This window comes from Zootoca vivipara, chromosome 10 (assembly GCF_963506605.1).
Source record: "Zootoca vivipara chromosome 10, rZooViv1.1, whole genome shotgun sequence".
Lineage (NCBI taxonomy): Eukaryota > Metazoa > Chordata > Lepidosauria > Squamata > Lacertidae > Zootoca > Zootoca vivipara.
The window spans coordinates 30,177,118-30,204,261 of NC_083285.1; the positions used below are offsets into that span (position 1 = coordinate 30,177,118).

The following is a 27,144-nucleotide window of genomic DNA, read 5'->3' on the forward strand; positions in this document are numbered from 1 at the left end:
TCACAATAAGGCTTACATGGTTCCATGGATCTCTTGACTTTAGTATTATGATTCTGCATCCAGACTGCTGGCTGTCTTAGGTTGTAATCCTTAAATTCTTTTTATGAGAAGAGCAATACTTTTTAGGTCAGTGGAACTAAGTATATACCGTAGTAGTTTCAGAAGTGCATGTATCTTTTGAAAGAGCTATACAAAATCGGGCCTGTATAAAAAGTGAAGTGAAAGCTTGAAAGATCTTTGAACTGTTCCATGTTGTCCTCCCTGGTGGAGAAAACAGTTCGCCAACAGGTACTGAACAAGTGGATGGATGCTCAGACTCTAGGGACTGAATAAGCAGCTTTAAAAAGAAGGCTGTGCACATAAATTTGCAGAAAGTTTTCCACATGGGAATGTGCATGAGGTTCTCTGTGTGATGCTGTTTACTAGATGTGGTCTTTCCCTCCCATCTAGTAGGATTTTGAAAATCTGGTATAGCTGATCCACCTATGGGAATTTGTTTCTACTGTGTTGATTTTGTTCTTTGAATCAAGGCAGTATGCTATTTATGAAAGCAGTATACTGTACAGTATTAAATAATGGAATATACCGGTAACTAGGTTTTAGAAGTCTGTTTCATCCATCTTGAATTAAAACAATCTACATTTCAATTGCAAATCAGAAAGAGTAAATATGAAAATGCAAGTTGCTATAGTTTTTGTAAAACCATAGGCTTTTGGGTTGGGAGACTAATTTTGGCCATCTCACCCCTTGCTTTTTTCCTGTAAGACCAACTGCAGTCGTCAACAGGTTTACCACACCTATCAGCCAATCACCCATTCCCACCACCCTTCTGAGTAATACCCCTCCCCACCCTCTCACTATATGTAAGGGTCTGGTGACTTCTGTTTCAGTGTATCTGAAGAAGTGTGCATGCACACGGAAGCTCATACCAATGACAAACTTAGTTGGTCTCTAAGGTTCTACTGGAAGGAATTTTTCTATTTTATTTTTATTTTGTTTCGACGGCAGACCAACATGGCTACCTACCTGTAATTAAACCTTTTTGTAAGCAATATTCTATTATTTTCAATAACACAAAAGGAATTTACAAAGATTACTACTAAGTAAAATTATTTGAGCACTGTGAAATCAAATATAAGTGGTTTAAATTCAGTTTGGGTACACTGGGATTTGTTATGAATAGTTGCAGGGGGTTGGGTTTGCATCGACTGCTCTGTGACACAGATGCCCTGCTTCACCCTTTGCCCTTTATTCACAGAAGAATACGTACTATGGTACATACAGATCACACAGGTGCCACCTTCGCTGGGATCATACCAGTGCCGGATTTACGTATGAGCTAAACAAGCTATAGCTTAGGGCCCCACTCTCTTGGGGGCCCCCCAAAAAATTTAAAGGGAAAAAAGTGGGTGTACATTTCCAAAATATAAGATAAAAAACAAATAAAATAAAACCTACATACAGCTAGAGCAGGCATCCCCAAACTTCAGCCCTCCAGATGTTTTGGACTACAATTCCCATCATCCCTGACCACTGGTCCTGTTAGCTAGGGATCATGGGAGTTGTAGGCCAAAACATCTGGAGGGCCACAGTTTGGGGATGCCTGAGCTAGAGCTTAATAATTATTTCAGTATTAATATACTTCTTAATTGTATTTCACTATAAATATATACATCTTCTTAATTGTATTTCAGTTCAACATTTACTTTGATAAAATACATACTTTGTTATGTGCAAATGGCTTTAGATACCCGGGTAGGGGTGACGGGTGCCATCACGCGGGAGGAAGATGACGCCACGCAGCGGGAGAGAGGGGTGTCGTGACGGTGAGGAACGGGGGCGCTGAGTAGCCTTGGGGAGGTTGAATGGGACAGCGGGGTGGGGGATTTAACAGAACACGCGTGGGCAAGTCTCTTTTGGGGGGGGGGATGATTGCTTTCTCTTTTTGAGCCACAGCAACGGTTGGCCGGGAGCGGGAACAACTAATAATAAATATTAACAGCAGCACTCAGAGATGTCCAACTGCGCTTTTCCCAACGGTAAGGGTTTTATAAAAAAATAAAAATGCTCATCGCAGGACCCCGCTTCTCCTCAGACTGGTTGCCAAAGTTACTGGGAACCAAGCGGAACTCCTCCCCTAACCAAAGTTAGATGTCTCTACACCCAAACGGGCATTGCAGGGGGTTGGACTAGATGACCCCTAGGGGTACCTTCCACTTCCAACTCTACAATCCTACGATTCTATGACATCATCATCGCCTCCTTCCTGTGTTTCCCGGACGCTTCCTAGTGGGGCTGCCCCAACTTGTGGCGCTGATGCAAGTCGGCTCGCGCTGGATTTGGCAGGGATACATACAGTAACGGACGTAGAACATGCGGGGGGGGGGGTTCGGAGGAGGAACCGTGTGAGCCACGCGCGCACTAAACGTGGCGCGAGAACGTTTAACCATCCACGCTCCAGACCGTCCCCTGCAGTTAGACCGTTAAAGCGCAGCTATGCTCGCTGCGCGCGCCGCCGCCCGACGCGCGCTTTTCCCCCGTCGGGGCGCCATAAGCCATGGGGCTGCTGAGGTGGCTGCGGGTGGCGCTGGCGCTCGTCGCCTTGGAGTTCGCGAGCGTGCGCAGCTTCCCCGACATCAACAACAGGACCTTCATCAATCAGTACCTCGACACCCACAACAACTACCGCAGCGGAGTCAATCCCCCCGCTTCCAACATGCTGTACATGGTGTGTGTCCACGGGGTGGAAGGAGGAAAGGGAGTCGAGGGCGGGGAGTGTGTGGGGAGAAGCTGCCCCTGTCAACCGGCTGCCTTACCCTGGCTGCCTCAGGCAGCCGGTGTTGGCTGCTGTGGAGATGCTGGGAGAAGGCTTAGCCAAGGGAGGCAAGGGGCAGCTGCCCCCCTAAATCAAGTAAATCAATAATAGTTGTCTTTCTAGCTGACGTTCTGCCCCTCCCCAATACTACTACTAGTCTACTACTACAGTATTATAGTAGTTTATATACTGCCCTACACTTGGAGGTCTCAGGACTGTTCACAGAAAAAAATCGCAACATAATAGAATAAAAACAGCAACCCAATATCACCCAGCCCCAGAAAAGAGCCATATTTTAAAAGGGTATATGAAACCTGCCTCCCCCCAAAACATAAATCCTGGCTACACCCATGGGAGAAGTCTGGTGAATTGCTGAGGTTTTTTTTTTTTTTTTTGCCACAGATTACAGAATAACAGACCAGCCTTTGTTTACTACATACAGTACCTTGATGCGTTGTTGTCAGCAGTGACGACAATCTTTTCTCTTTTTTAGGGTTTTCTGTCCATTTAGAATTACACTTCGTGTCTTGCTTCTGAACCGTAGACATAATTTTTACTTAGTCGAATGAGGAAAACTTGTTGGCTCTTAAAAGACCTAGCAGTTACATTTACTGCTGCTAAGTGTGTAATGCTTTATTTAAAATAATACTTAAGTATAGAAGTACCAGGGCTCAGGCCCCGATTCTCTATGAGGTGGGTCATGGCATGTCTTCCTTAAATAAATAAATATTGCCTTCAGGTTCCTGGGTGATGATTACATTTTCCAGGGTTTAACTGATTCCAGAAATCAATCCCTGCATAAATTGAACCCTAACTAGTGTGGCTGTTTTAGGTTGAGCCAAGACTGACTATCACCTGTCCTGCATCCAAGTTAGCTTTTTACCCACAGGGGGTTTACCCACAGAGACCAAGAAAAATAGGTTGCTTACTTGTAACTGATTAAGTCATCTTGTTAGTATTTCAAAGAATTGTTTATGTAACAAAAAGAGTGGCGATCAGAGTAAAAAACAAATCCATCCTTTTTATAATTCTTTAATAGGATGTTATGATTTTTACTATAACTGCAACCCTCTTTTTTGTTGCACCAAATATGAGTATAGTTCTAGATGCTTTTCTTTGCCTTTCTTTAAATGCCTTTCTTTCAAACAATATATATGCTTTTTCTTATTCCAGTAACTTTACATATTTTTCCTTTTGTAAAGAAAGTCTAGAGACTGTTCATTAAGTGGGATATAAAATCAATTCATTATTTTATTGTTTCAAAACGACCAAAACAAAACAAAACAAAAAGTCTGAATCACTTCTACCTTTGGGAGTATTTGTTTAAAGTGTTGATTATCCAAGGCAGCCACTTGTTTTGCATCTCTTGATTGTTTTTATTCATTATTAATACAGATTTTTAATTTGAATGACACACTCCAATTGTAGAAGATCCCATATTTGCAGTTTCTCTAGTAAGAACCGAAAATCAATTTTCTTGATAGTATTTCTGAACATAAAGACTAAGATTTCTGTAGTTTCAACAATCCGTTTCTTTTTGGCCACACATTCCTCTAAATAACAGCATGAAAGTAATAAAAATGTATTTTAATTCATTCAGTTTCTTTGACATTTTAGTTCCTATACAATTTGTGGTCCCCACAATCAAGAAAAGCAATAAAATACTTAACTGAGGCTCTGCCCCCCAACATGAAGCCTGATACAACATGTTGTTGTTGTTTAGTCGTTTAGTCGTGTCCGACTCTTCGTGACCCCATGGACCATAGCACGCCAGGCACTCCTGTCTTGCACTGCCTCCCGCAGTTTGGTCAAACTCATGTTCGTAGCTTCGAGAACAAACATGAGTTTGACCAAACTGCGGGAGGCAGTGCAAGACAGGAGTGCCTGGCGTGCTATGGTCCATGGGGTCACGAAGAGTCGGACACGACTAAACGACTAAACAACAACAACATGTTGTATCAGGCTTCATGTTGGGGGGCAGAGCCTGATACAACATAAATTCTGCTTATGCCCATGCCTGTGGGTAGATTCCCTTGAACTCAATGGGGCTTTCTTCTGAGTAGACATGTATAGAATTTCATCATTCGACAGCTTGATGCAAGTAAATATTTCCGAAGAAATACTTGCTAGAACTCAAGATGTATTATCAGCATGTTTACTATACATGTATAATGTTGTGATTAAAAACTCACAATTTTTTTATATTTTGCAGACATTTGATCTAGCTTTGGCTAGAATAGCTAGAGCATGGGCACAAAAATGCGTTGTTATGCATAACCCATCTGATATGGTCCACCCTGATCCTAAATTTAGGCCTGTTGGAGAAAATATATGGGTTGTAACTGGCTATAAACACCCATTTGATCCTGCTGGCCCCATTGCAGCTTTTTATAACGAAGTAAAACACTACACCTACAAAACCAACGAATGTACACGTGTTTGTGGTCATTATACTCAGGTAAGTTATTCTCTTCTCTGCTTAGTCCACAGAATTTGAAGGAAACTGCAATAACTTCAATTATTTCAGTCAATAAAAATATGAAGTAAATATTGTAGTTGCTCATAAACTGATAATCTGCATTCTATTATTATCAAGTATACTTAGTTATAAAGTATATGGAGTGCTTACAATTAATTTAGAGGCAATTGACAAAATAAACCTCCACTTTATTTCAGTTCCAATATTAAGTTAACATGTATTGCTGATGGTTGTTGTTGTTGTTTAGTCGTGTCCGACTCTTCGTGACCCCATGGACCATAGCCTGCTAGGCACTCCTGTCTTCCACTGCCTCCCGCAGTTTAAGATTCGTAAAAACAGCTACTAGCACTTACCTGGCCAGCACTAACTGTTACAGGGCATATACATAACAGCAGAGTTCTTACTATGAAAAAGAAGGACAGCCTGCCTTTGGGCAGCCTTTCCTTCTGTTAACCTCCTGTCCTCAGAATGGGAGAGAGAAACACACTAAATAATGACTCCAAATGGAACTTTGATGTAGATAGCACTCGGATGTATCTATAAAAACAAGCTGGTTTGAATCATCAAAGGTTTTAATGTGAGCAAAGGAGACTATGCCCTTTTTTCTGCTCCACCTAGTCTGTTTTATTTAGGTTACAGGTAGGTAGCCGTGTTGGTCTGGGTCGAAGTAAAATAAAAAAATTCCTTCAGTAGCACCTTAAAGACCAACTAAGTTTTTATTTTGGTATGAGCTTTTGTGTGCATGCACACTTCTTCAGATAGCATGCACACGAAAGCTCATACCAAAATAAAAACTTAGTTGGTCTTTAAGGTGCTACTGAAGGAATTTTTTTTGTTTTATTTAGGAAACACTTTTCTAGCAAGAAGAAAAATATGTGGCCAGAAAGGCCAAGTTTACTTGATGCAAGATCCATGCTATTGTAGGTCATAGTTAAAAGCTAGTGCATGGACCGGTTGAGATTTTGGTATCCTGTAATTTTTTCAGACACTTGTCCATCTTTATAACACATTGAGTTTTGTTTGTAGCCTACTTCTGTTTAGTTTTAATTATCTACAATAAGACTTAAATATGGGACAAAAAGTTGGGATACTTGTGGGGGAGAATCTGGTGTTTTTCCATCTTTTTTTGTTATTTGTGGGGGCTGGCATGTATTTTATTGTGGAAAAATTTAATATACACACATGCATATACAGTGATACCTTGGTTTACAACCACAATCCGTTCCGGAGGTCTGGTTGTAAACCAAATCAGGTTGTAACCCAAGGCGCACTTTCACCAAAGGGGCCTCCCAAGAAAAATTGGTTGTAATTGAAAAAAAGGGACACGCACTTCCGGGTTAGACGTGGTTGTAATCTGAAACGGTTGTAATCCAAAGCAGTTGCAAACCAAGGTACCACTGTATATAACATGCATCACCTTGTCCCCGTGATTGAGGGACCCCGGGGCAGTGTGTCATCAGTGTGGGGTGTGCCCTGCGGTGTGTGCGCATGACATCAGTGTGCCCCGTGGCATGCTAACATGCCGCAGGGCATGCTGTTGCACATACCACAGTGCATGCTGACCACGTCGTTTGGAAGCCATGCAGCGTGCGCTTGCCGCCGCTATAAAGTTGGGGGGGCATGGCCCCCTGATTTGGAATATATGAATGACTTAAAATACTTGTAGTTATCAGCAGAATGCTAGCTCTGTGTTCACAAATTGAATCACCATGAATTTATACATTTTCCTGACAGGAAAAATAATCAGTGAAGCTTGAAATCAGACATCTAAGACAGATCATTCATCAGCCAGGATTAGCAAAAAATACTATTCCATTTACATGGTTCAATGGTAGAGCACTTGCTTTGCATGCAGAAGGTCTCAGGTTCAGTCCCCAGCATCTCCAGGTAGTGCTGGGAGATGCCTTTCTGAAAACTTTAGGAGTACAGAATAGGATACTAGAATATTAATCTAAGGTATAAATGCGCCTTTAGCTAAATGCCGATAAAAGTGGAAGGAGGGAGAGCGAAATCTGGAGGAAAAAGTGAATGTAAAAAATGATACTAATGAACAAAGCTTGGACTTTATATTGTATAATCAAACATGTTTTTTTCAGGTTGTTTGGGCTAATACTTATAAGATTGGCTGTGCTATTGTTCACTGTCCTGCGTCAACTAATAGCAAAGGAGCCAAGACCAAGAATTTTTCATATTTTGTGTGCAATTATGCTCCACCGTAAGTTAACTAATCTTAAAGTGATCTAAACTTGTGTTACACTTAGTAATTATAAAATACCAAACTGTATGCCTGTTTGAAACTGAATGTATTAATTTTGGATTTTGTAAGCTGATTTACTTTTCAATTATTTTTTAATTATGAATTAAAAGATGTATGGAGACTCAGAAACTCGATGGAAAGGAAATATTCTTATTCCGGAGCCAAAAAATTGGCTTCTAGAATAGATATAATTTGGTTATCGACGGGATTAGCAAAATATATTAAAAAATGTGAGATTATGCCAAAATCCATAACAGATCACAACCCAATCATGATAAAACTTAAGGAGAAAGACAACAGTGTTAAGAGATGGCGTATGGATGATAGGGTATTAGATGATGAAACATTATTAAATAAAATGAAAGAGTTTGTAAAGGAATTTTTCCAAATCAATATATCACATGAGGTAGAATTAACAACAGTCTGGGATGCTAGTAAAGCCTTTATGAGAGGATTGTATATACAACAAAAGAGTAAATATAAAAAAGAAAAAACAGAGAAATTAGAGAGAATAAAAAGAGAGATAGAATTAAAGGAGATAGATCTGGGGGGAAATCCCAAAGATAATAAATCAATAACACAAATAAGAATGCTACAGAATAAATTGAAACAATTAATGAATGAAGAAATGGAAAACAGGATTAAGTGGGCTAAATAAAGAACATTCGAGCTTGGAAATAGGTCAGGGAAGTTATTGGCTTGACAGATGAGGAAAAAACAAAGTGAAAGGTTAATCACGTCAATAAAGGAAGGGGAAAGGAGATAGACCAACCCAAACGAAATACAGAAATGGTTTGTAAAATATAGGAAGTTATATAAAGGCGAGGATATTTATAAAAACAAACTGGAAGAATATCTGGATAGCTTTAAGGGAGTTCCCATCAACCCCGATGAGAATGAAATATTAAACCAGTATCAAGGCAAGAAATAAAGGATGCTATAGCCAAAGTTAAATTAGGAAAATCACCTGGAACGGATGGCCTCTCTGGGAAGCATAAAATATTTAAGAGTGAATTGGCAGAGGTGTATGGAAAATTAGTTAATGAGATTTTAGAAAGAGGAGTAATACCTAAGACGTGGCAAAATACATATATAATCCTGATACCAAAAGAAAAAGGAGGCACAGAAGAGGTGGGGAATTATAGGCCAATTTCACTACTGAATATTGATTACAAATTATTTGCTGGAATATTGGCTAATAGAATTAAAGAGGTGTTAAACAAAGTCATAGGCCAGGAACAACAAGGCTTCCTACCCAAAAGGAAGATGTATAGTACTGTAATATAAGAACTCTACTGAACCTAATGGAGTATGCAGACTGGAACCCCAGTAAGAAAATAGCATTCATCTTTTTGGATGCCGAAAAGGCTTTCGACAACCTAGCTTGAAAAGAGCATTAAAGAAATTGGGGATAAAAGATTCATGGAGGGAGTAGACACAATTCATAGCAAACTATTAGCGAGATTGATTATCAATGGAAGGGTAACATAATTCGAAATATCGAAAGGAACGCGACAGGGGTGCCCGCTATCCCCACTGTTGTTTATATGGTCACTAGAGTTCTTGATAAGGGATATAAAATATGATAAAGATCTCAAAGGTATTGCGGTGGGTAAGAGTAATAACAAATTGAAGGGCTTTGCGGACGACATGATAATAATGATGGAAGACCCTACAGAGACATTAATTAAGTTGAAAAATAAATTAGCAATTTATGGAGAGGTAGCAGGATTCAAAGTTAATAATAAGAAAACTAAAATAATGATTAAAAATATGAGAAAGGAAGAAATGGAGAAATTACAAAGGATTAGTGAATGGGAAGTGGTAAAAAAGTGAAATATTTAGGGATTATGATAACTAATAGCAATGTGGATTTATTCGACAATAATTATGCCAAAACATGGAAAAGTATCAAAGAGGTGTTGAAGACCAAACCAACTAAAAACAGGTAGGTAGCCGTGTTGGTCTGATATAGTCGAAACAAAATTAAAAAATTCCTTCCAGCAACACCTTAGTTGGTCCAAGATCAACTAAGGTGCTGCTGGAAGGAATATTATTATTTTGTTTAAACTGAAAACAGGCCTTTTCCAGCAACAAGGCCAAACATTACATTACCAAGTGGAGGTAGGTGCCTGCCGGGGGGGGGGGGGATGAGGGGCCGAATAGGGAGCAGGGATACGTAATGGGTCAGAACAGGGTGGGGGGAGACACAGGGATGAAACCTGCCCTCTCCACAGTATCTCGACTCAGGGGGTCTCTGAGGCTCCGGGGGAACTGAAGGGGGGCTATTACCCTCCATTTCACATATACTACGACTGAATGCAACCCTCTGCGTCTTTTTTTTTTAAACCATGCACTTTCTCTCCCCAGTTTAAGTCCTCAGATATCTGCAGTGCCCAATTCCCCCCCCCTCGATTTATTATCCCCTACCTTCCCCTTGCCACTTCCTGGGTTTTTTTTATGGAACTGAACAACTCGGGTGCTTCAGAACGCACCTTCTGTTGCCAGCCCCTTTGGATTCGGAGGCCCGCGCCAAGTGGCCCATATGACCCCCCCCCTCCTGTCTGGGCCTGTCTGTTGCTACGGGGCTTCACTATTTAACACCCCCCCCCCCGGTCGGGATTTTTAAAGTATTTTTCTGGGTCCCAGGGCGCATCATCACCCCCGATCCTTAATCTAAATATATAGAAATGTTCACGATGCGTGCACAGGGGCCAATGTATGGAGATACAGGGGGGAGGGGACAACAGAGGGCTCAGACAAAAGTAAATACTGGGAAATGGAACCTAGAAGCTGACAGTTCCTTTTCCAAGGGTGGGGGCCAAGGTATGGAGATACAGAGGGGAGGGGGGTCAACACTCCCCAGGGACAACAGAAGGAAGGGTATCCTACCGAAACACAGGGATGAGCCGGGGTGGAGGGAGGAGGGGCAGGATATGTCATGGATCGGGACAGGGTGGGTGGGGATCACAGGGAAGAACCACAGCAACACGTGGCCAGGTCAGCTAGTATGTCTATAAATTAACATATTGATCAGGTGTGTGTGCCTGTGTTAAGGGTGCGTTAGTCTGTGAAATGGAGGGTAATAGCCCCCCTTCAGATCCCCCTAAGCCTCAGAGTCCCCCTGAGTCGAGGCGAGATACTGTGGAGAGGGCAGGTTTCATCCCTGTGCCTTCCCCACCCTGTTCTGACCCATTACGTATCCCTGCTCCCTATTCGGGGGGCCCACCCCCCCAGGCAGGCCCCTACCTCCACTTGGCAATGTTCGGCCTTGTTGCTATAAAAGGCCTGTTTTCAGTTGAAACAAAATAAAAATATTCCTTCCAGCAGCACTGGAAGGAATTTTTATATTTTGTTTCGACTACGTCAGACCAACACGGCTACCTACCTGTTTTCAGTTGGGTTGGTCTTCAACACCTCTGCCAGATAGATGTATGTGAGTGGTGGATCTCGTGGTGGAGGCGGGGTTTGTGGGTTGCTGTGCGTTAGTCTGTCAAATGGACGGTAATAGGCCCCCTTCAGATCCCCCTGTTTTACAGGGTCTCGTGGCGGAGGCGGGGTTTGTGGGTGTGACGCGTTGTTGTGGCTAATCCCTGTGACTGCCCCCACGTGTCCCGATCCATGATCTATTCTGTTTGCCCCCCCCCCCCCCCCGTGACCAGTGTATCTCATGACGTTTTGAAGGATGGTATTTATTTTTGTCTTGTGATTATTTGGGGGGATTTGGGGGGGGTAGTGGTGCTAAATTTTAAAGTAAAAATCCCTTGCCGTACCCCCAAGTGCGTTGCTGTGGGTTATTCCTACATAAAACAAAGGCCATGCTGCGGCCTGTGATCCATGCGCTTGTCCTCTTCCCCCCCCCCCGGGCCTAGTGGGGGCCTGGCAGGGGGCTACATAAAACAAATGCCGTGCTGCGACCTGCGATCTGGGCACTCGCCCTCTTCCCCCCCCCCCCCGGGCCTAGTAGGGGCCTAGCAGCCTGGCAGGGGCCTAGGGGTCTGATAATGGCCGCCTTGGTGGTTTCAGTTGCTTGGCTGATGATGCCATTTGGTTTGTGGGTGTGGTGTAGATTTCACAGGAAGGAGGAGGAGCTGAGGGAATAACGCCACTTGAGGGCGCTGTTTGACTTGGTGGAAAACCTGGTTTATACCTGCCTAGGTGTGCGATTTGAGGGATTTTCGTTTCCAACAACGCTCGGGGAGTGGCCTGGATCGTTGTGTCAAAATTTCAGGACGATCGGTCAAGCAGTTACGGAGAAAAGTGGAACACGCACTTTCATGATTTTTACATTTTTATACATATAGATACAGTAGATTGCATTTTCATTTTTAGTTTTGTGCACTTTGTGTACTGAATACATAACGTTATGTAATATTTTGTTCTTTAGGGGCAACTACAAGGGAGTTCGTCCTTATAAAGAGGGAGCTCCATGTAGCAACTGCCCAATAGGAGACACTTGTCAAAATAAACTCTGCAGTAAGTATAGAATTGAATGATACGAACAGTCATGGAAAAGATGGTATCAACCATCACATATATTAAAGTCATTTCTGGGTTTCATCTGTGAGTTCTAGTGGGGCATTCTAATGTGCTCAAGGCATTGGGTTCATGCAAGGCTAATGCTGTCTTTGAAGTTCTGTCTGATTGAACAGCAGCTATCAGGACATAAGTGAGTGAGCAAAAAAGACCCTATGTTATAAATTTTGCCTGTCTTCTCTAGGAACATTATTTCTATTGCATTTTAAAGTCCTGGATAAGATGGACTAGCAATTTTATCATGTATTAATTTAATACAATGCCTTTTTTGGCCGCACTTGCATTTGTTTTGTTGAATTCTTCCGTTATAAAATGCATCTAAAAACTGAAATTTCCTACCACCCTGAATAAACTTCTTTACTTTATCCTGTGTAGGTAAATACCTGCCATTCACTCCTAATCATTTCATTACAGAATGTTTTCATGACAGAGTAAGGTACAGGCACTGAAGCAGAGTATACCATTCCCATGGGAATCAGGTGCATGCAGAGGAAGATTTAACAAAGTCATAGTAGGAACTAACATATAGCAAGACATGTGAGTCCTTTCCATGGGAGGTGGGCAGCAGGTCAGTCCAGATATGTAGTGCTGAGGAAAGGAGATCAGAGCAAAGTTAGTCTCTCCTTGTGTGGGACCAGTTGTCCTTTACCAATTGCAGCCTCTAGTCATGGGTCCTTGGCAGTGATAGTGCTTCTCCAGGACTAGAGACAGGGCCCATACTCCTGCCATTTGGGGTCCTAAGCAGTCACAGGTCAAAGCCAACACTATAATTTGAGCTTCGAAACGTAAGGTAGCCAATGTCAGAATCAGTGTTATATGACTGGTTTGCCTTAGGCCTACCGTAGCATTGCAGTTTTCATATTTTAAAGCCTTTCTTCATTTGTTATAACTATTCTCTCTTCCAGGAAATCCTGAACGTGAGAAAGAAAACAGCCGACGTATGTATTATATTTTTGTATTATAGTTTAAACTTACTTCAAGAACAAAACTCACATTTCATAAAAATCCTTTTATCTTTTTTAAAATAGGCTATTCACGATGGTATCCACCCTTTGAATTCCGGATTATATGTGATGAATCCTGCATTGCAGTTGCAATTTTAAGACCATTATTAATGTTTCTAGCTTTTGCGGGTGTTTATTACTTAAAACTCCGTTATCCAGGTTTAGGTTTTAAAGCATAATTTTTGATAGGCATATATAATTTGAATATCAGAGGTAACGAACAATAATATTTATAAGAATACTGTATTGTTTTCCTGCATTTTATATTTTAAAAGTAGATTTGGTTTGTTTCTAAAATACTTCAAATTTTCTGAACTTGTAAAAGGTTACTTGTTGCATATTAATGAGTTGTAAATACTTTTAAAACTAGAATACATTAGTGTAAGTAGAATATATGGGGTGGTGTTCAACTGTTTTACTCAGAGTAGACTCATTTAAATTAATGAACATGATTAAGTTGTAGTTTCATTACTTTTAATGGATTTACTCTGAGTAAAACTTAGCTGAATACTATCCATGGCCATATCTAGTACTGCATGTTCAACATTAAGTGAAAATAAAGGCTAAGCATTATTTAAAGAAGTTTATTTATTTATTGTATTATTTTGCATGATTAACAGAATGCAATGAATGAATACTGATATGATACAATGTCACAAAGTGGTCCATCTGGCTTCACATGTTCTATATAAAGTTTTCCCCAACTTTTTACATTCTTTTCCTGTGAGCACTTTTCACTGCACTGTCCCGTGTCATTCATTTATTTATCACAAAGGTTAGGTGATTAAAGTTGATTTGCTGGAAAGACTATCAAATCAACTTTAATCACCTAACCTGAATTTTCTGGTATGTACCCCACTCAAAAATAGCAAGTCTAAAAGAGCCCTTCATTTCTCTCTTTATGAGGTTTAGTGTGTGTGATTAGCCTAAGATTAGCCATCTATATGGCAGAGAATCATCCACAGTTTTTAAATGAATACCAGCCTTAAATCCTATTCTATGTCTGGGGAAAATTAAGGCTTCAGAGACATTACAACCTGCTCATGTATCAGGAAACTGTGCATATGACTATATCCTTTCTATGAACCCATCTTACAACTACAGTCAGAAAATGAGCCTGTGTTCATGTGTTTACTCAGATGTGAGTTGTGCTAACTTAATCAAGATTTACTCTCAAGTAATTGTATATAAACTGCAGCTTTACAGAGCAAGCCTTACTAGGTAGATTTGCTAGTGTATCTCCTGTGTATGTTCAGCTGTGTCCTAACTGCTTCTGACCAGAATGTATGTGGCCAGGGAGGCAAGGTGAACTTTCATCTTCTACCCTTCTATTTACTCCTGTAGTGAATTTAGTTATACCTGGTGGTGTATTTTATATCAAGCTCTGTAGATGAGACCAGTGAACGCAGGGAGTTAGGAAACAGCGTAACTTTGTTTGGCCCTCTCCCTGACTTGGCATAACCACTCCCCACCCTTGATATGGCCCTTTTTTGCCATCTACACCAATGTAACTTACACTGGCTTAATTTACACCAACTGGGCTTTCCCCAGTCAGTGTAAGAAGATACTCTGCGGCCATCTCAAATGGTGTATCTGGGGGCTGGGATTGCACTGTAAGCAAAGTGAACACTCAGTGAATATTCAAAGGGGAATTGTGGAATTGTGCTAAAAAGAAAAAGACAGCAGAGTGGTGTCATTGTTAATAGGAATGTCTCCCCTCCACCTGCCTGCCACTGTCCCTCTGTCGCTATCTGCCTGGTACATCAGGGGAACTTACCATAGCTGCCAAGTCTCCCGTTTTTCGCGGGAAAGCCCCGTTTTCAAAGCCATTTCCCGCTGGCAGCCCGGATCGAACAAAATCCCATAAATCACCCGGATTTACGTTGCGCGTTGCTCCAGGCCTCTAGGGGGCACCCCAGCGAGTCCTGCCAGCTCCATGCAAAGTGGCTCCCCCGCCCCCTCCCTCCCTGCCGACTCTCCTGCAAGGCAGCGGCTCCAGTCAGGACTCAGGAGCAGCAGCCTTGCCAAAGCTGTTCCTCTCCCTTCGGCTCCTTCACTGTCTCGCAGCCCCGGTCCCCCCTTAGCTGATTCTCCGGCATCCGCTTGCAGCTCGCTCCTTTCCCGGCGGGGAAAGAGGCAGTTCCCTACCTGCGGCTGCAAGCGGTGGGGGTCAGACGCCTGTGTGGCGCTTTGCTTTGCTTTGCTTTGCTTTGCTTTGCTTTGCTTTGCTTTGCTTTGCCTCCCCCCCCTCTCAGCCAAAAGGGAAAGGGGGATGGGGAGAGAGAAGGCAGCATTTGCATTAATTAAGCTATGCAGTTCGCTGCATACCGGTAGACACTGATACAAAGGAATCCTCGCTTTACACAGCCTGATCCTGGCTGGACCCCCGCCCCCTTTCTGACAAGGGATGAGGTCAGTCTCCGTCCTGCAACTTTGGGAAAGAGCTTGCAGGAGGACGCGCTTCCCTTACAGGCATGGGCGCTCTCTCTCTCGCTCTCGCTGCCTCTCTCTCTCTCTCACACACACACACACACACACAGACACCTCCCCGGCGGCTGGCCGGCAATGCTCCTGCGTCTGGATCCCGTTTAAGAGGCTGCAACCCCCCTCCCTCCCTCCCAATAGTACAAAATGCTGGGCATGTACGTGCAGGACAGGGTTGCCTTGAAGTCATCTAACATTCAAGACGGGCTGGGCTCTTTATGGCCCAGAGAGTAAAAAAGGTGAGTGATCCTTGCTGTTGCCCATTAAGGTGAGGGATCGATAGGACGGGTGGGGAGGAGCTCTGCCAGGCTTTTCCTGCAAGCTCTCCCCCTTCCTCTTCCTCTCTCTTTCTTTTGTTTTATTCCCCAGGAGCATTTAAATCCTAACCCCCTCTTCCTCTTGTGACACTCTAGTTCACTTCCATCTGGCAAATTGTGAAAATTATTACGATAAATGGCCTCAAAAGTTTTGTTTTTTAATATATCTTTTTAGCAGCACCTCCTCCTGTGCCCAGCCACATAAAAGGAGCTGTGAGCTCAAATCCAATTTGCACCCCAAGTACAATAGATTTGCCTGGGGGCAGGGATTCAATTTGCATCTTGCAAATCCGTGACATTCCTTGGTTTCAAATAAACAAAAGGTGCCTTTTGCAAGCCACTCTCTTGAGCTGGTTTAGGTAGCCAAAGCTTGCCAAATTATAGCAAACTGTTATTGTCCTTTCTTACTGTAATTGCCTCTCTGTTCCTGGTTTATGCTTTCTGGGCTGTAGCTCAGTATAGCCATAGCTGCCCTGCATTGCCTCAGGTTCAGTTGCAGGCATGCCCAGGTAGAGTCAGAAACTCTGGAAAGCTGCTGCCAGTCAGTGGACAATACTCAACAAGATTGTCTTATATAGTTGTCTCTTGAGAGCATACCTATTGCCATGGCAGAGAATCACATTATTGGTGTGTGTGTGTGTGTGTGTGTGTGTGTGTAACCAATATGATCCATGGATTGGAGCAATTCCCCTATGAGGAAATGTTCCAAAATCTGGGGCATTTTAACTTTTAGAAAAAAGGCAAGTAATTGTGGGTGGGAATGAAGAGATTTTTTTTCCCCTTCTCATAATACTAGAACCAGGGAATATCCAATAAAGTGGATGTGAAATTCAATCTATTTTAGTATTTTAACTTTTTGTACGTTTTAAGTTTTGAGATCCCCCCCCTTAATTTTATTGTTTTATCCGTTTGTAAACTGCTTTGAGGTTGTTGTTGCTGTTGTTATTTTACAATCGATTGTAGTAAATAAAAATAAAATAAACCTGAAGGCTAGAGGGTGGTTTTGCAGGGCACATACCAAACTTTCTGTGGGATGCCCCCCCCCCCCCGGAGCCCTTTCCAATGACTGCCACAGAGAAGCCCGTTTATTTATTTCTTGGAGTATTTTAATCATAGTATCACAGAACTGGACGGTTGGAAGGGACCCCCAAGGGTCCTCTAGACCAACCCCCTCCAGTGCAGGAATCACAGCACAAGCATCTCCCTGAAGCATCACTGTATTAGTGCATTTGGCATCCTTTTTTTGCAAGCATTTATTTCCTGCATCTGAGCCAGTGCCGCTCCGCCCATGTCTGGGCACCGGAAATTGGGCAGCGCCAGCATCGAAAGTCACTTCTACGCATGTCTGGACATGCATAGAAGTGACTTCCGGTGTCGCGCCGCTGCGATCCCTTATTTTTCTACCTGGAACTTGGCAGCTATGGAACTTACACAATAAAAAAGCCAAGCCTATCTGGACAAGAGATAATATTAACTAACATGTATCTTACAGTTCCCAGTTCCCATCTGTGCTCTGGTGCCTAATTGCAGAAAGAACTACAGTACAGTACTATCTTCCAATGCCCCAATCCCAGGAGGAGGCCATTTCCTCCTTCAGTGTAACAAATTCCCTCCTCAAATCAGTCTCTGGTGCCAGTAAGCCAGTAACATTCCTGTGTTGTTCTCTCTTGGTGGGCTTCATTGCTATTGCTGAACTCATCTCCTTCTCTCCCCTTCCTAATGGCGTTTTGAAATGGCCCAGTGGAGGCGATGGGAAGCAACAGCAGCAGCACCATTGCTTCTGCTATCGACTTCAGTTTCTTGAGTGCTCTGCCCGTCGCTTTCAGTGCCTCCAGGGCTGACCATGAGGTCTCAAAGGCAACGCGCCGGATAGAGGGAACACCACCATGGGTTTAGATCCGGCTGCACCACTGTTCAGGCTGTGAGTCACAGGACACTTGGAACGACCACCATCTTACTCCGGAAGAGTAAACTCGGTTAGAACGGCAGTGCACGGCAGCGATGAGTTGGAGGCAATTCTAGGAGAAATTCCCCTTGAATTCAACAGAGCTGCAGACACGCGCGCACAGCATCAGACCAACACGCGTGAAGAGCGGGGCAGGCAAGGGCTTGATTTGAGCCAAAGCTCGCGAGATATAAACCCTGGAAGCTGAAGAACAACAAAAGATCAGAGAATAGAGTAAGGCTAAAATCCTGTACTGTACACGCCTGGTTAGAAATAAGCAATGGGATCGATTTCGGATGAAGCGTGCCGCAAGACCTCGGCCTCGAGCGCCGACCGTTGAAGGAGAACAGCCGGCGCCGCGCATGCGCGCCCGTCCGCCCGTCCCGCGCTTCCGACGTGCGAGGGCGCTGCTGCTGCCGCCATGCCGAGGCTGTGGTCGTGGGTGCTGCTTGGGCTCGTCGCCCTCGAAGGCGCGCGCGGGAGGAAAACGTTTCGGCCGCTGGCTTACCCCAGAATTACCAGCAAGACCTTTATCGGTCAGTACGTCGACATCCACAATAGGCTTCGCTCCCAAGTGCAGCCCCCGGCCGCCGACATGCTTCACATGGTGTGTGTGCCCGGAATACGGCCGGCAGAATCGCAGGAAGGGGGCGGGCGGGGAGGGGGAAGGCGCTCGAAGGGGAGCTCGCCTCTCGCTCCGCCGCCTTTTCCTCAGGTGCGGAAGGAGGGAGGGCGAGGCAAGCGCTGCAGCGCTTAGCCCACCCTTTTTAAAACGCGAAGGTCAAAAGGGTGTGTGGCCCAAGTCTGCTCTTGGTGGGCTTTTTTCCGTTTGAACCCAGCGACGTACCTTCTGAAGCGGCTACTGTGCCTAATTGCGGATTTCGGTATTTCTCTGCGGGTATGTTTTAACTACAGTACAGTAGGAAGGTACTGGCGTGCTTAGGCCCTCGAATTTCTTGAGAGCGAGCTGTGAGGTAACTCGAGGGCCGCAGCCTTCTGTGTTTGTATGTATTTGAATTTTCTAGGGCTTACTCCTGGCACTGAAAACACCCCAGCGCTAAAACCTATTAGAAAAATGCGCTGGCCTAGGCCTGTCACAAAATTGAAGATAGCAGGGTCCCCAAGGACGTGATCTGCGGGGACCTGGCTTCTGGCACCAGGCACCTTGAGTACATTGCTCCAAAGGCAGCATGTAGTAAAGGAAGCAGTCCTAGAGATAATTCCACTGACAGGAGTTCTGAAAGTGGTTTGCTTCAAAGTAATACAGTGGAACCTCGGTTTATGAACACCTCGGTTTATGAATTTTCGGTTTATGAACGCCGCAGACCCATCTGGAACGGATTAATTCACTTTCCATTACTTTTAATGGGAAAGTTCGCTTCAGTTTATGAACGCTTCAGTTTATGAACAGACTTCCGGAACCAATTACACCCATGTTTCAGTTTATGAACGCTTCAGTTTAAGTACTCCGCGGACCCGTCTGGAACGGATTAATCCACTTTCCATTACTTTCAATGGGAAGGTTCGCTTCAGTTTATGAACGGTTACTCTGCAGACCGTCTGGAACGGATTAATCCACTTTCCATTACTTTCAATGGGAAAGTTCGCTTCAGTTTATGAACGCTTCAGTTTATGAACAGACTTCCGGAACCAATTGTGTTCATAAACCGAGGTACCACTGTAGATGTTTATAAATACTGTAGATATTACCTGTTTTGAAATGCATAAAAGATACAGAATTTCAAAAGCCCTAAACTGTCTAGAACCAGGATACCTGCCTAATCCCTAGAACTGCAGTGGCAGCTGATAACTACTCAGCTATTTTCAAGATCTTGTTACTAACATATAAAGTTAAGTCCAGAACAGTATAAGATTGTTCTGCTTAAGTGCTTGATCCAAATAAATATTTGCATTATGTTTGCAGTTGAAATGTGGATGTGGAAAGCTAGCCAGACGGGTGGGGTATAGTAATAATAATAATAATAACAATAACAACAACAACAGTAATACTATATTTATAGACACTAGTACGAGTTAGCTAATGAAAATGTGATAAAAGACAATGCATTATATATTTCTTGTATCCTGCAGACATGGGATCTAGCTTTAGCTAGAACTGCTAGAGCATGGGGACAGAAATGTATTTTTCAACGTAACCATTTTATGAAGCAAAAAGGAGCTGGCCATCCTGATCCTACACTTAATCCTGTCGGAGAAAATCTATGGTTTGGACATGCCCGCAGAGTGCCATTTAATTCTTCTAATGCCATCTATTCATGGTACTCAGATAAAGATTTCTATGATTACCAGGACAATTCGTGTTCACAAGTTTGCAGACGCTATAAACAGGTAACTTCTGTTCTCAATTAAGATCGTCTTAAAACATCAAGAAACATTGATCACTTAAGACAGCAAGTACATGAAGTGATTGTTATAATGGTGCTATATCATACTTTTTAAAGTAATCATCTGGAGGCTATCACAATAATATCCATTTAGTTTTAAATGACATTGGATATTGAATTTATAACTAATGTCATGATGTCAGGATCCCAATACCTCAGGGATCACCTCTCCCCATATGAATCAACCAGGACCCTGTGATCATCATCTGAAGCTCGTCTGGGTTGGCAACATGTGAACAGGCCTTTTCTGCATTGGCTCCCCATTTATGGAATGCTCTTTCCAGGGAGGCTCGGCTGATACCTTCTTTGCATATCTTTAGGCGCCAGGCAGAAATGTTTCTCTGTAACCAGGCTTTTGGCTGATTAATATTCTATGGCCTTTTAAATGTGTTTGTGGGAGTGGGGAGTTCTGGTTTTGGTTTTATGGTGTATTTTGTATTTTTATCTTGTGAACCACCCTGTTATCTTTGGATGAAGGCCAGTACACAAATTTAAATCATGAACATCATCATCCAAAGAAGCACTACCTGAAGAGAAGAGGTAGAACGGGACTTTCCCATCCCCTTTGCACCTAAGCCACCTGAAAAACCTCTACCGAAGTGGGTCAAGAAATCCTACTGAATGGAGTGGGCTCTGGCACAGGGGAAGAGGAGATCACTAAAAATCAGGCACCTTCCACGAGAGAAACTTACATTCACAGAATATTTCTCTGCCTGGTTTTCAGCACCTTGCCTACTAGAGCCCCTTTCAGTTCCTCATGTCATAGCCCACCCTACTCAGTAGGGTCCCCCAACCCCTCAGAAGTGGCTTTGAGGAGATTGCGACCTGGTGATGATTGCTGCTGGGAGAAAAACTGGTGGAAATCACCTTGCCTTGGCGCTACTCTGCTTCCAAGTTATAAAACGGTAGAAATTCATGTAGAGATCATTTCTAAAATTTCTGAATATATTTTTGTCAACTTCAGTTTTAATGAAGTTATATAATTTTAATGAGATTATATAAATTGCAAGAATTATAGCTTTAATGAAAGTATATAAATTGCAAGACGTATAGCTCAGGATGCTGGAAGCTCCTTGAAATATCTGTAAAAACTTGAGATCTTCGCCTGCTGTTCTACTTTTGTTCCATCTAGGAAACCCTGTTCTAGAAATGGGAGGGAAAAAACAATTGTTAAGCAATGGTTTTTAAGATGGGCACCCAAGGAATTTATTTATTTATTTATTTGTTCATGATGCTTTCATACCACTTTTCTGTTGAAATACACAAAGCAGCATACAATATTAAATCGAATAATAAAACAACATCAAGTGGCAGCAAAGGACCCTTGCTGACAGGAGATATAGGATAGCAACATGTGGAGTCACCGTGCTATGCCAGTACCTGCCCTCGGTGCATCAATGTGGTGGCTTGGATCTACAGTATACCTGATTTGTGTATTGGAAGGATTAGTTTGCTTTAATCACTCAGGCAGATGCTCTCTCATCCATTATATACCCAACCAATCACTGCACTCTGCAGGAGAGGGCTTTTTGTATATGCGGCCCTCATGAGGAGATCCACTCCATATGATGTAGGAATTGCCTTTAGTGTGGTGTCACCTATCAATTGGAACTTTCTTCTGCATATGAGACATGTGTCATTTCTATTATCTTTTCTGAATCTATGCTGCACACCTTTTATGGCCTTTCCATCAGCAAATATTCAAGGTTTTGGTTTGGCCAGCATTCTGTACATGCACCAGAACAAGTTGGATCCACTAAAGGTGAATGGTAATGTACATTCTTGCAAACAGGACAGAAGAAACAAAGCTTGGTTTAAGCTTGCTGCTTTCAAGTAACACACATGGGATGGAGAGGACGCCTGATTATGCGCCTGCCACTTCTGAAAAGCATATGCTTTTATTCGGTTATTAATCAGCCTCCTTACTAAAATGCTCCATCATTTTTTAAATCAACTTGTCATTAACATTTAGAACAAGTCAGTTGCCTCTGGTCACCTGAGCACGTTTTTTTATTGGCTCAAGGCACTCCTGAGACCTCCCAGTCAGACAAACCTGTTCCTTCTGCTGTAACTCAGTACCTCTGCCTATTGGCATGCCATATCTATTCTGTCTTGCTTCATCTTCAATGTTAATCCTTTGTCTCTCAGGAACCCCCTCTCTTCAGGAAACCTAGTCTTTAAAATACCATTTCATTCAGTCATCCCTATGGAGGCTGCTCCACAATCCTTGGCACTTAAACTTCTTCCTGAAAACAAAAATGTCCAGTTGTAGCTATTTTCCGCCTTGTATCCTCTTCATCGTACCCTTGCATCTTATCTGTGTTTTGTTGTTTTATTTGTCTTGGTTACGGCCTCTTGAGGTGGGGTGAAGAATCTTTTTCAGCCTAAGGCCCCCATTCTGGATGCTACATTCTACACTAGGTGCTGGGTGGGACCAGAGGCAAAAATGGGCAGAGCAAAGGGTATTAATTTTACCTTCATACAATAAACCACATTCCAGCCACACGAACGTCTGAGATTTGTGCACTCCCATTTCTCCACCCTCGGTCATGGCAAGCAAGAGACATTATCAAAGTTCACGAACACATTTCAGCCTGGCAAAAGCACTAGAGGAGGGAGTGGAGCAGGGTTTAGTAGTGTGGCCTAGGGAGAGGGATGTGGCATATGGAGGATATCTCCTGTAAATCTTGATATCCTTCTGTCTTTGTATAGTCCAGACCAGGCATCCCCAAACTGCGGCCCTCCAGATGCTTTGGCCTACAACTCCCATGATCCCTAGCTAACAGGACCAGTGGTTGGGGAAGATGGGAATTGTAGTCCAAAACATCTGGAGGGCCGAAGTTTGGGAATGCTTGGTCCAGACCAAGCTTGGTTTTGCCCAAAGCTGTTGAGCTTTTTTTGCAAGATCTAGAAGAAGAAGTTTTTGAGCTATTTTAAAGGAAACTCGCCAAAATCTACACTTCCAACATGGGTTGCCATATGTCCAGATTTTGTCAAACATTAAAGCTATTTCCACCCAGATACTGTTTCCAACGGCTGAATCCCAACAATGTCTGGGAAATTCTGGACGTATGGCAACCCTAGTCTGGATAATAGAAGGATAACCAAGTATAATCTGTTGGTCAAGGGAATATGGATTTAGATGACCCGTGCATAATCTTGTGATAACTAACAATAATTTTCAAGGGCGTAGCCAGGATTTTTGGTTTTTTTTTTGGGGGGGGAGCAGAACTGATGTGATTGGTCAGTTAAATATTTCTATTGTTTTACTTGATGGGGGGGGGGACAGCTGCCCACTCCCCTTGGCTAGGCCCATGATCTTTTTATTCTGTAATTTTTGTTGGTGCTGGAAGCCACAACACAGTATTGCTTATTGGCTGCAACTTTGGCAGTGTAAATAAATAAATATTACTCTGTATTACCCCAAATTGGGAATCAGCTGTCTTTGCTAATTCCACCAAATAATTAAGTGAGTGGAGATACCATGTACCAGCCTCTGTGGCAGGTAACAATCCCTAGATTGAAGATCACCAATAATACACCTGGGTAGGCAGATATGTAACTTTTAGAGGACACAGATAAGCTGATAAGGTTCAGCTGGTGAAGGCTGATCCACTGCAGGATGTTGGTGTAGTGGGCCTAACAGAAGTTCCTTTCCACCAGTGCAGGCACTTCTGCCACATCCTGACCCCAAAGAGAAAAACTATTCACAGTTCTTTGTTCTGAAAACTGGAGGATTTGTACTAAATCTCTAAAGCCTAAATACTGGACTTGGTAACTATTAACACAAATTGTACCTTTCTGTGTAAAATAAAATCTGCTTTTCCCCCCAGGTTGTTCGGGCATCTACTTATAAGGTTGGCTGTGCTGTTGTTTTCTGTCGTAGACTTGATCGACATAGAAATACTGAATATTTCGTTTGCTATTATGGTCCAACGTAAGTTAACAAATGTTTAAGAGAATAAGAGATAAACCCAGCCAGTGACCTAAGAAATGTAGGATTTTAGGTGATTTTTTAATTGACATCGTGCACAAAGTGGCTGTGTAAATTTTCTAAGGCTTTGACATTTTATTTAACTTAAGTACTATAAATATTTAAGGAGGCAGTCCTATAAATAGATATCTGGGATTAAGTTTTATTGGACCCAATAGGGCTCACTTCTGCAAAGACATGTATGGGATTTGGCTGTAAGTGTCCAATTTTTTTTCATAAATGAGTGCTGGTAGATATTAAGCAAATAAGTGTTTCTGAAGTGCATAGAATTAAATGTTCATGTTATTTGTCTTGCACTTAATTCAAATTTAATTTTAAATCAGGTGATGGCTTCTTAAAAGAATCACACTGCAAAAAATAAACAAACAAATGAAGAGGCTCATAGAAGTTCACATTGCAGACCCCTCACATAAGCAAGTATGGTATTCATAGGGGATGGAGTTCATGTAGTCATTACTGAACTGATCAAGGTTGCAGTGCAGTGGTTGGCCTGTTTGCTGTAACTTTAAAGGTCACATTTGGCAGTCCTAAATGTTCACAGCCCTATTAATTGTGTATATCAGTGTTTCTCAACCTTTTTTGGGCCACGGTACACTTGTTCCGTGAAAAAAATCACGAGGCACACCACCATTTAAAAAGTTAAAAAAATTAACTCTGTGCCGCCCTATATTATAATTATGACTGTAAGAAACACTTGTCAAATATTGCTTTCCGGCGGGTCAGCGCTGCTGAGTTCTTAAAAGATCCGGGTTTCTGATCCACCCCACCCGACCCCGCCGTCCCGTATCTTACCCTGTGTGTGTTCTCGGACTTGTGAGAGGACGATTTGGTCTTCATGCCTCCGTGAATTAGCAACAAACTACCTTTTTAATGATGGAGATTGAATATTTTAAAAGTAGCTACTTGAAGTCCGCTCGATTTTCCAAAAAAGAGACACACGTGCGCCACTATTAGCTGCTGGGGGCTGCCATCTTGGCTAAAGGATTCTGGGATGATCCTGTCACGTGAGGCATGGGGAAAATGGAAATAATGAAAGCTGATTGGTCTGTGGAAACTAGAAGGGGCGAAGAAATAGGACGCCCAGGGAGGTGGAGTTTGCAGCTGCAAAATCGCCCTTCTCGTCGCCGCACGTCGTGGCACACCAGCCAGCGTCTCGCGGCACACTAGTGTGCCGCGGAACAGCGGTTGAGAAACGCTGGTGTATATGTCACAATCTATATCTAATCTACAGTATAGGACTGTTCAACTCTTCTAACTCAGGATACTCCACTGTATAACCAAATTTTTTTTAGTTGAACCCTCAATGCATAGGCAGTTCATTTGTTACAACTAAATAATTATTATATTCAGAATAGCTTGTCCTTCAGTCTTCTGTTTAGCTTGTGAATTCAGTACCTTATTACATTCTATGCTCTTTATCCTTCTGAGTAAATACCCCTCCCCACCCTCTGACTATACATAAGGGTCTGGTGACTTCTGTTTCAGTGTATCTGAAGAAGTGTGCATGCACACGAAAGCTCATATCAATGACAAACTTAGTTGGTCTCTAAGGTGCTACTGGAAGGATTTTTTTTTATTTTTGGTTTCAATTATGCTCTTTAGTGACACCTACCCTTCAAGACCTTATAAAACAGGACAGCCCTGTAGCGCATGCCCAAAAGGAGACACTTGTCAAGACAATCTCTGTAGTAAGTACAGATCTGAGTAAAATGAACATTCATGAAAGGCTTTCTCACGCACTTATGTATATATTTCTATTAATTTCAAAGCAATACGAGCTTCTCTTTTGTATACATGTATGGATATGCATGCATGTGTCTATGTATGTGTATGCACACACATACATGTATGTTTCTCAGAGCAGGGCAGGTTTGGTTGTCAAAGCAAACAATCTGCAATCTGCAAGACTTGGAAGGAAACCCAATCTTTTAAATGCATTGTAGAATGGCTGCAATTTCACAGCACTCTGAAAAAGTAAAATGCTGCACTATTCCAATGGGAACAAAGCCTGCCTCCCAATCTAATACTGTATGCCTTGGATTCTGCTAGGAAGAACTCAAAAGGGGAGGGTGGGGAGGGTTCCCACACACCCCACCCCGCAAAAAAAAAATCCATGTATCTTTACATCTCCTATCACAATGATAGAATTGTGCTACACAATTGTACAAAATCTAGCTTCAAGGTTCCAACAATTTTACATCCTTGTCTACAGTAGTGTGACAATGGTGTCAGACAATGCAATCACAGGCATTGCACTACCACAGATTTGCTTACACAACTCATAATCTATGGAGATGCTTTCAGGCTGTATCCTGACTTGTTTGTTAATTCATGCAAAATAAAGTTCAAGAGTTTGGCGATGAGGTGATTTTTACCAAATAAATGATCGTGTCATACACCGAAGATTGCACATTCTGGATGCTGGAATTCTGTAGAAATGCTATGAGTGACCTGCCATGCTCTGACTGAAAACAAGTAAACCCCATTGATAATATATTAATATTGTGAAACGGGTTTCTCCACTAGTTATAATGCTACTTTTCTCCTTTTGCAGGAAATTCAAGTCGTGAAAAAATATACATCAAGCGTATGTATTACAATTAAATTATAAAGCTCAAGTTTGCATTAAAAATGACATTCTTGCCTAGTAAAAATATGTTGTTGTTTTTTTAAATAGGCTATTCACGATGGTATCCACCTTGGGAGCACCGACTTATATGTGATGACTCCTGTATTGTACTTGCAGTTTTAAGGCCATCACTAACGCTTCTAGCATTTGTAGCTGTTTACTGCTTACAGAAACTTTATCCAGATTTAATGCTGCAAACAGAAACTGTATGAGATCCATATAACACAAAACATTATCCTTAATATCTAAGACTCAACTCATATTTACATGGATGTTTAT

The 27,144-nt window shown here is 42.5% G+C and overlaps 1 protein-coding gene and 1 pseudogene across 1 annotated transcript; both read left to right on the top strand.

Moving 5' to 3' along the window:
- Positions 1–2,557: 2,557 nt before the first annotated feature.
- Positions 2,558–13,270, top strand: LOC118091125 (glioma pathogenesis-related protein 1-like; annotated as a pseudogene).
- Positions 13,271–18,258: 4,988 nt separating this feature from the next.
- LOC118091126 (GLIPR1-like protein 1) lies at positions 18,259–27,077 on the top strand. The gene is made up of 6 exons (XM_035127773.2): positions 18,259–18,444; positions 19,929–20,186; positions 24,076–24,179; positions 25,839–25,924; positions 26,791–26,823; positions 26,914–27,077. Exons 1-6 carry the CDS (start codon positions 18,259–18,261, stop codon positions 27,075–27,077), a joined length of 831 nt encoding a protein of 276 aa, XP_034983664.2.
- Positions 27,078–27,144: the final 67 nt, after the last annotated feature.

What these genes read in the sequence shown, in the direction of transcription:
- LOC118091126 (XM_035127773.2), top strand. Translation starts at nt 18,259, where the DNA reads ATGCCGAGGCTGTGGTCGTGGGTGCTGCTTGGGCTCGTCGCCCTCGAA. An exon ending in TTTGCAGACGCTATAAACAG is followed by an intron (nt 20,187 to 24,075) that starts GTAACTTCTGTT and finishes TTTTCCCCCCAG; the next exon opens with GTTGTTCGGGCATCTACTTA. An exon ending in GTTTGCTATTATGGTCCAAC is followed by an intron (nt 24,180 to 25,838) that starts GTAAGTTAACAA and finishes TATGCTCTTTAG; the next exon opens with TGACACCTACCCTTCAAGAC.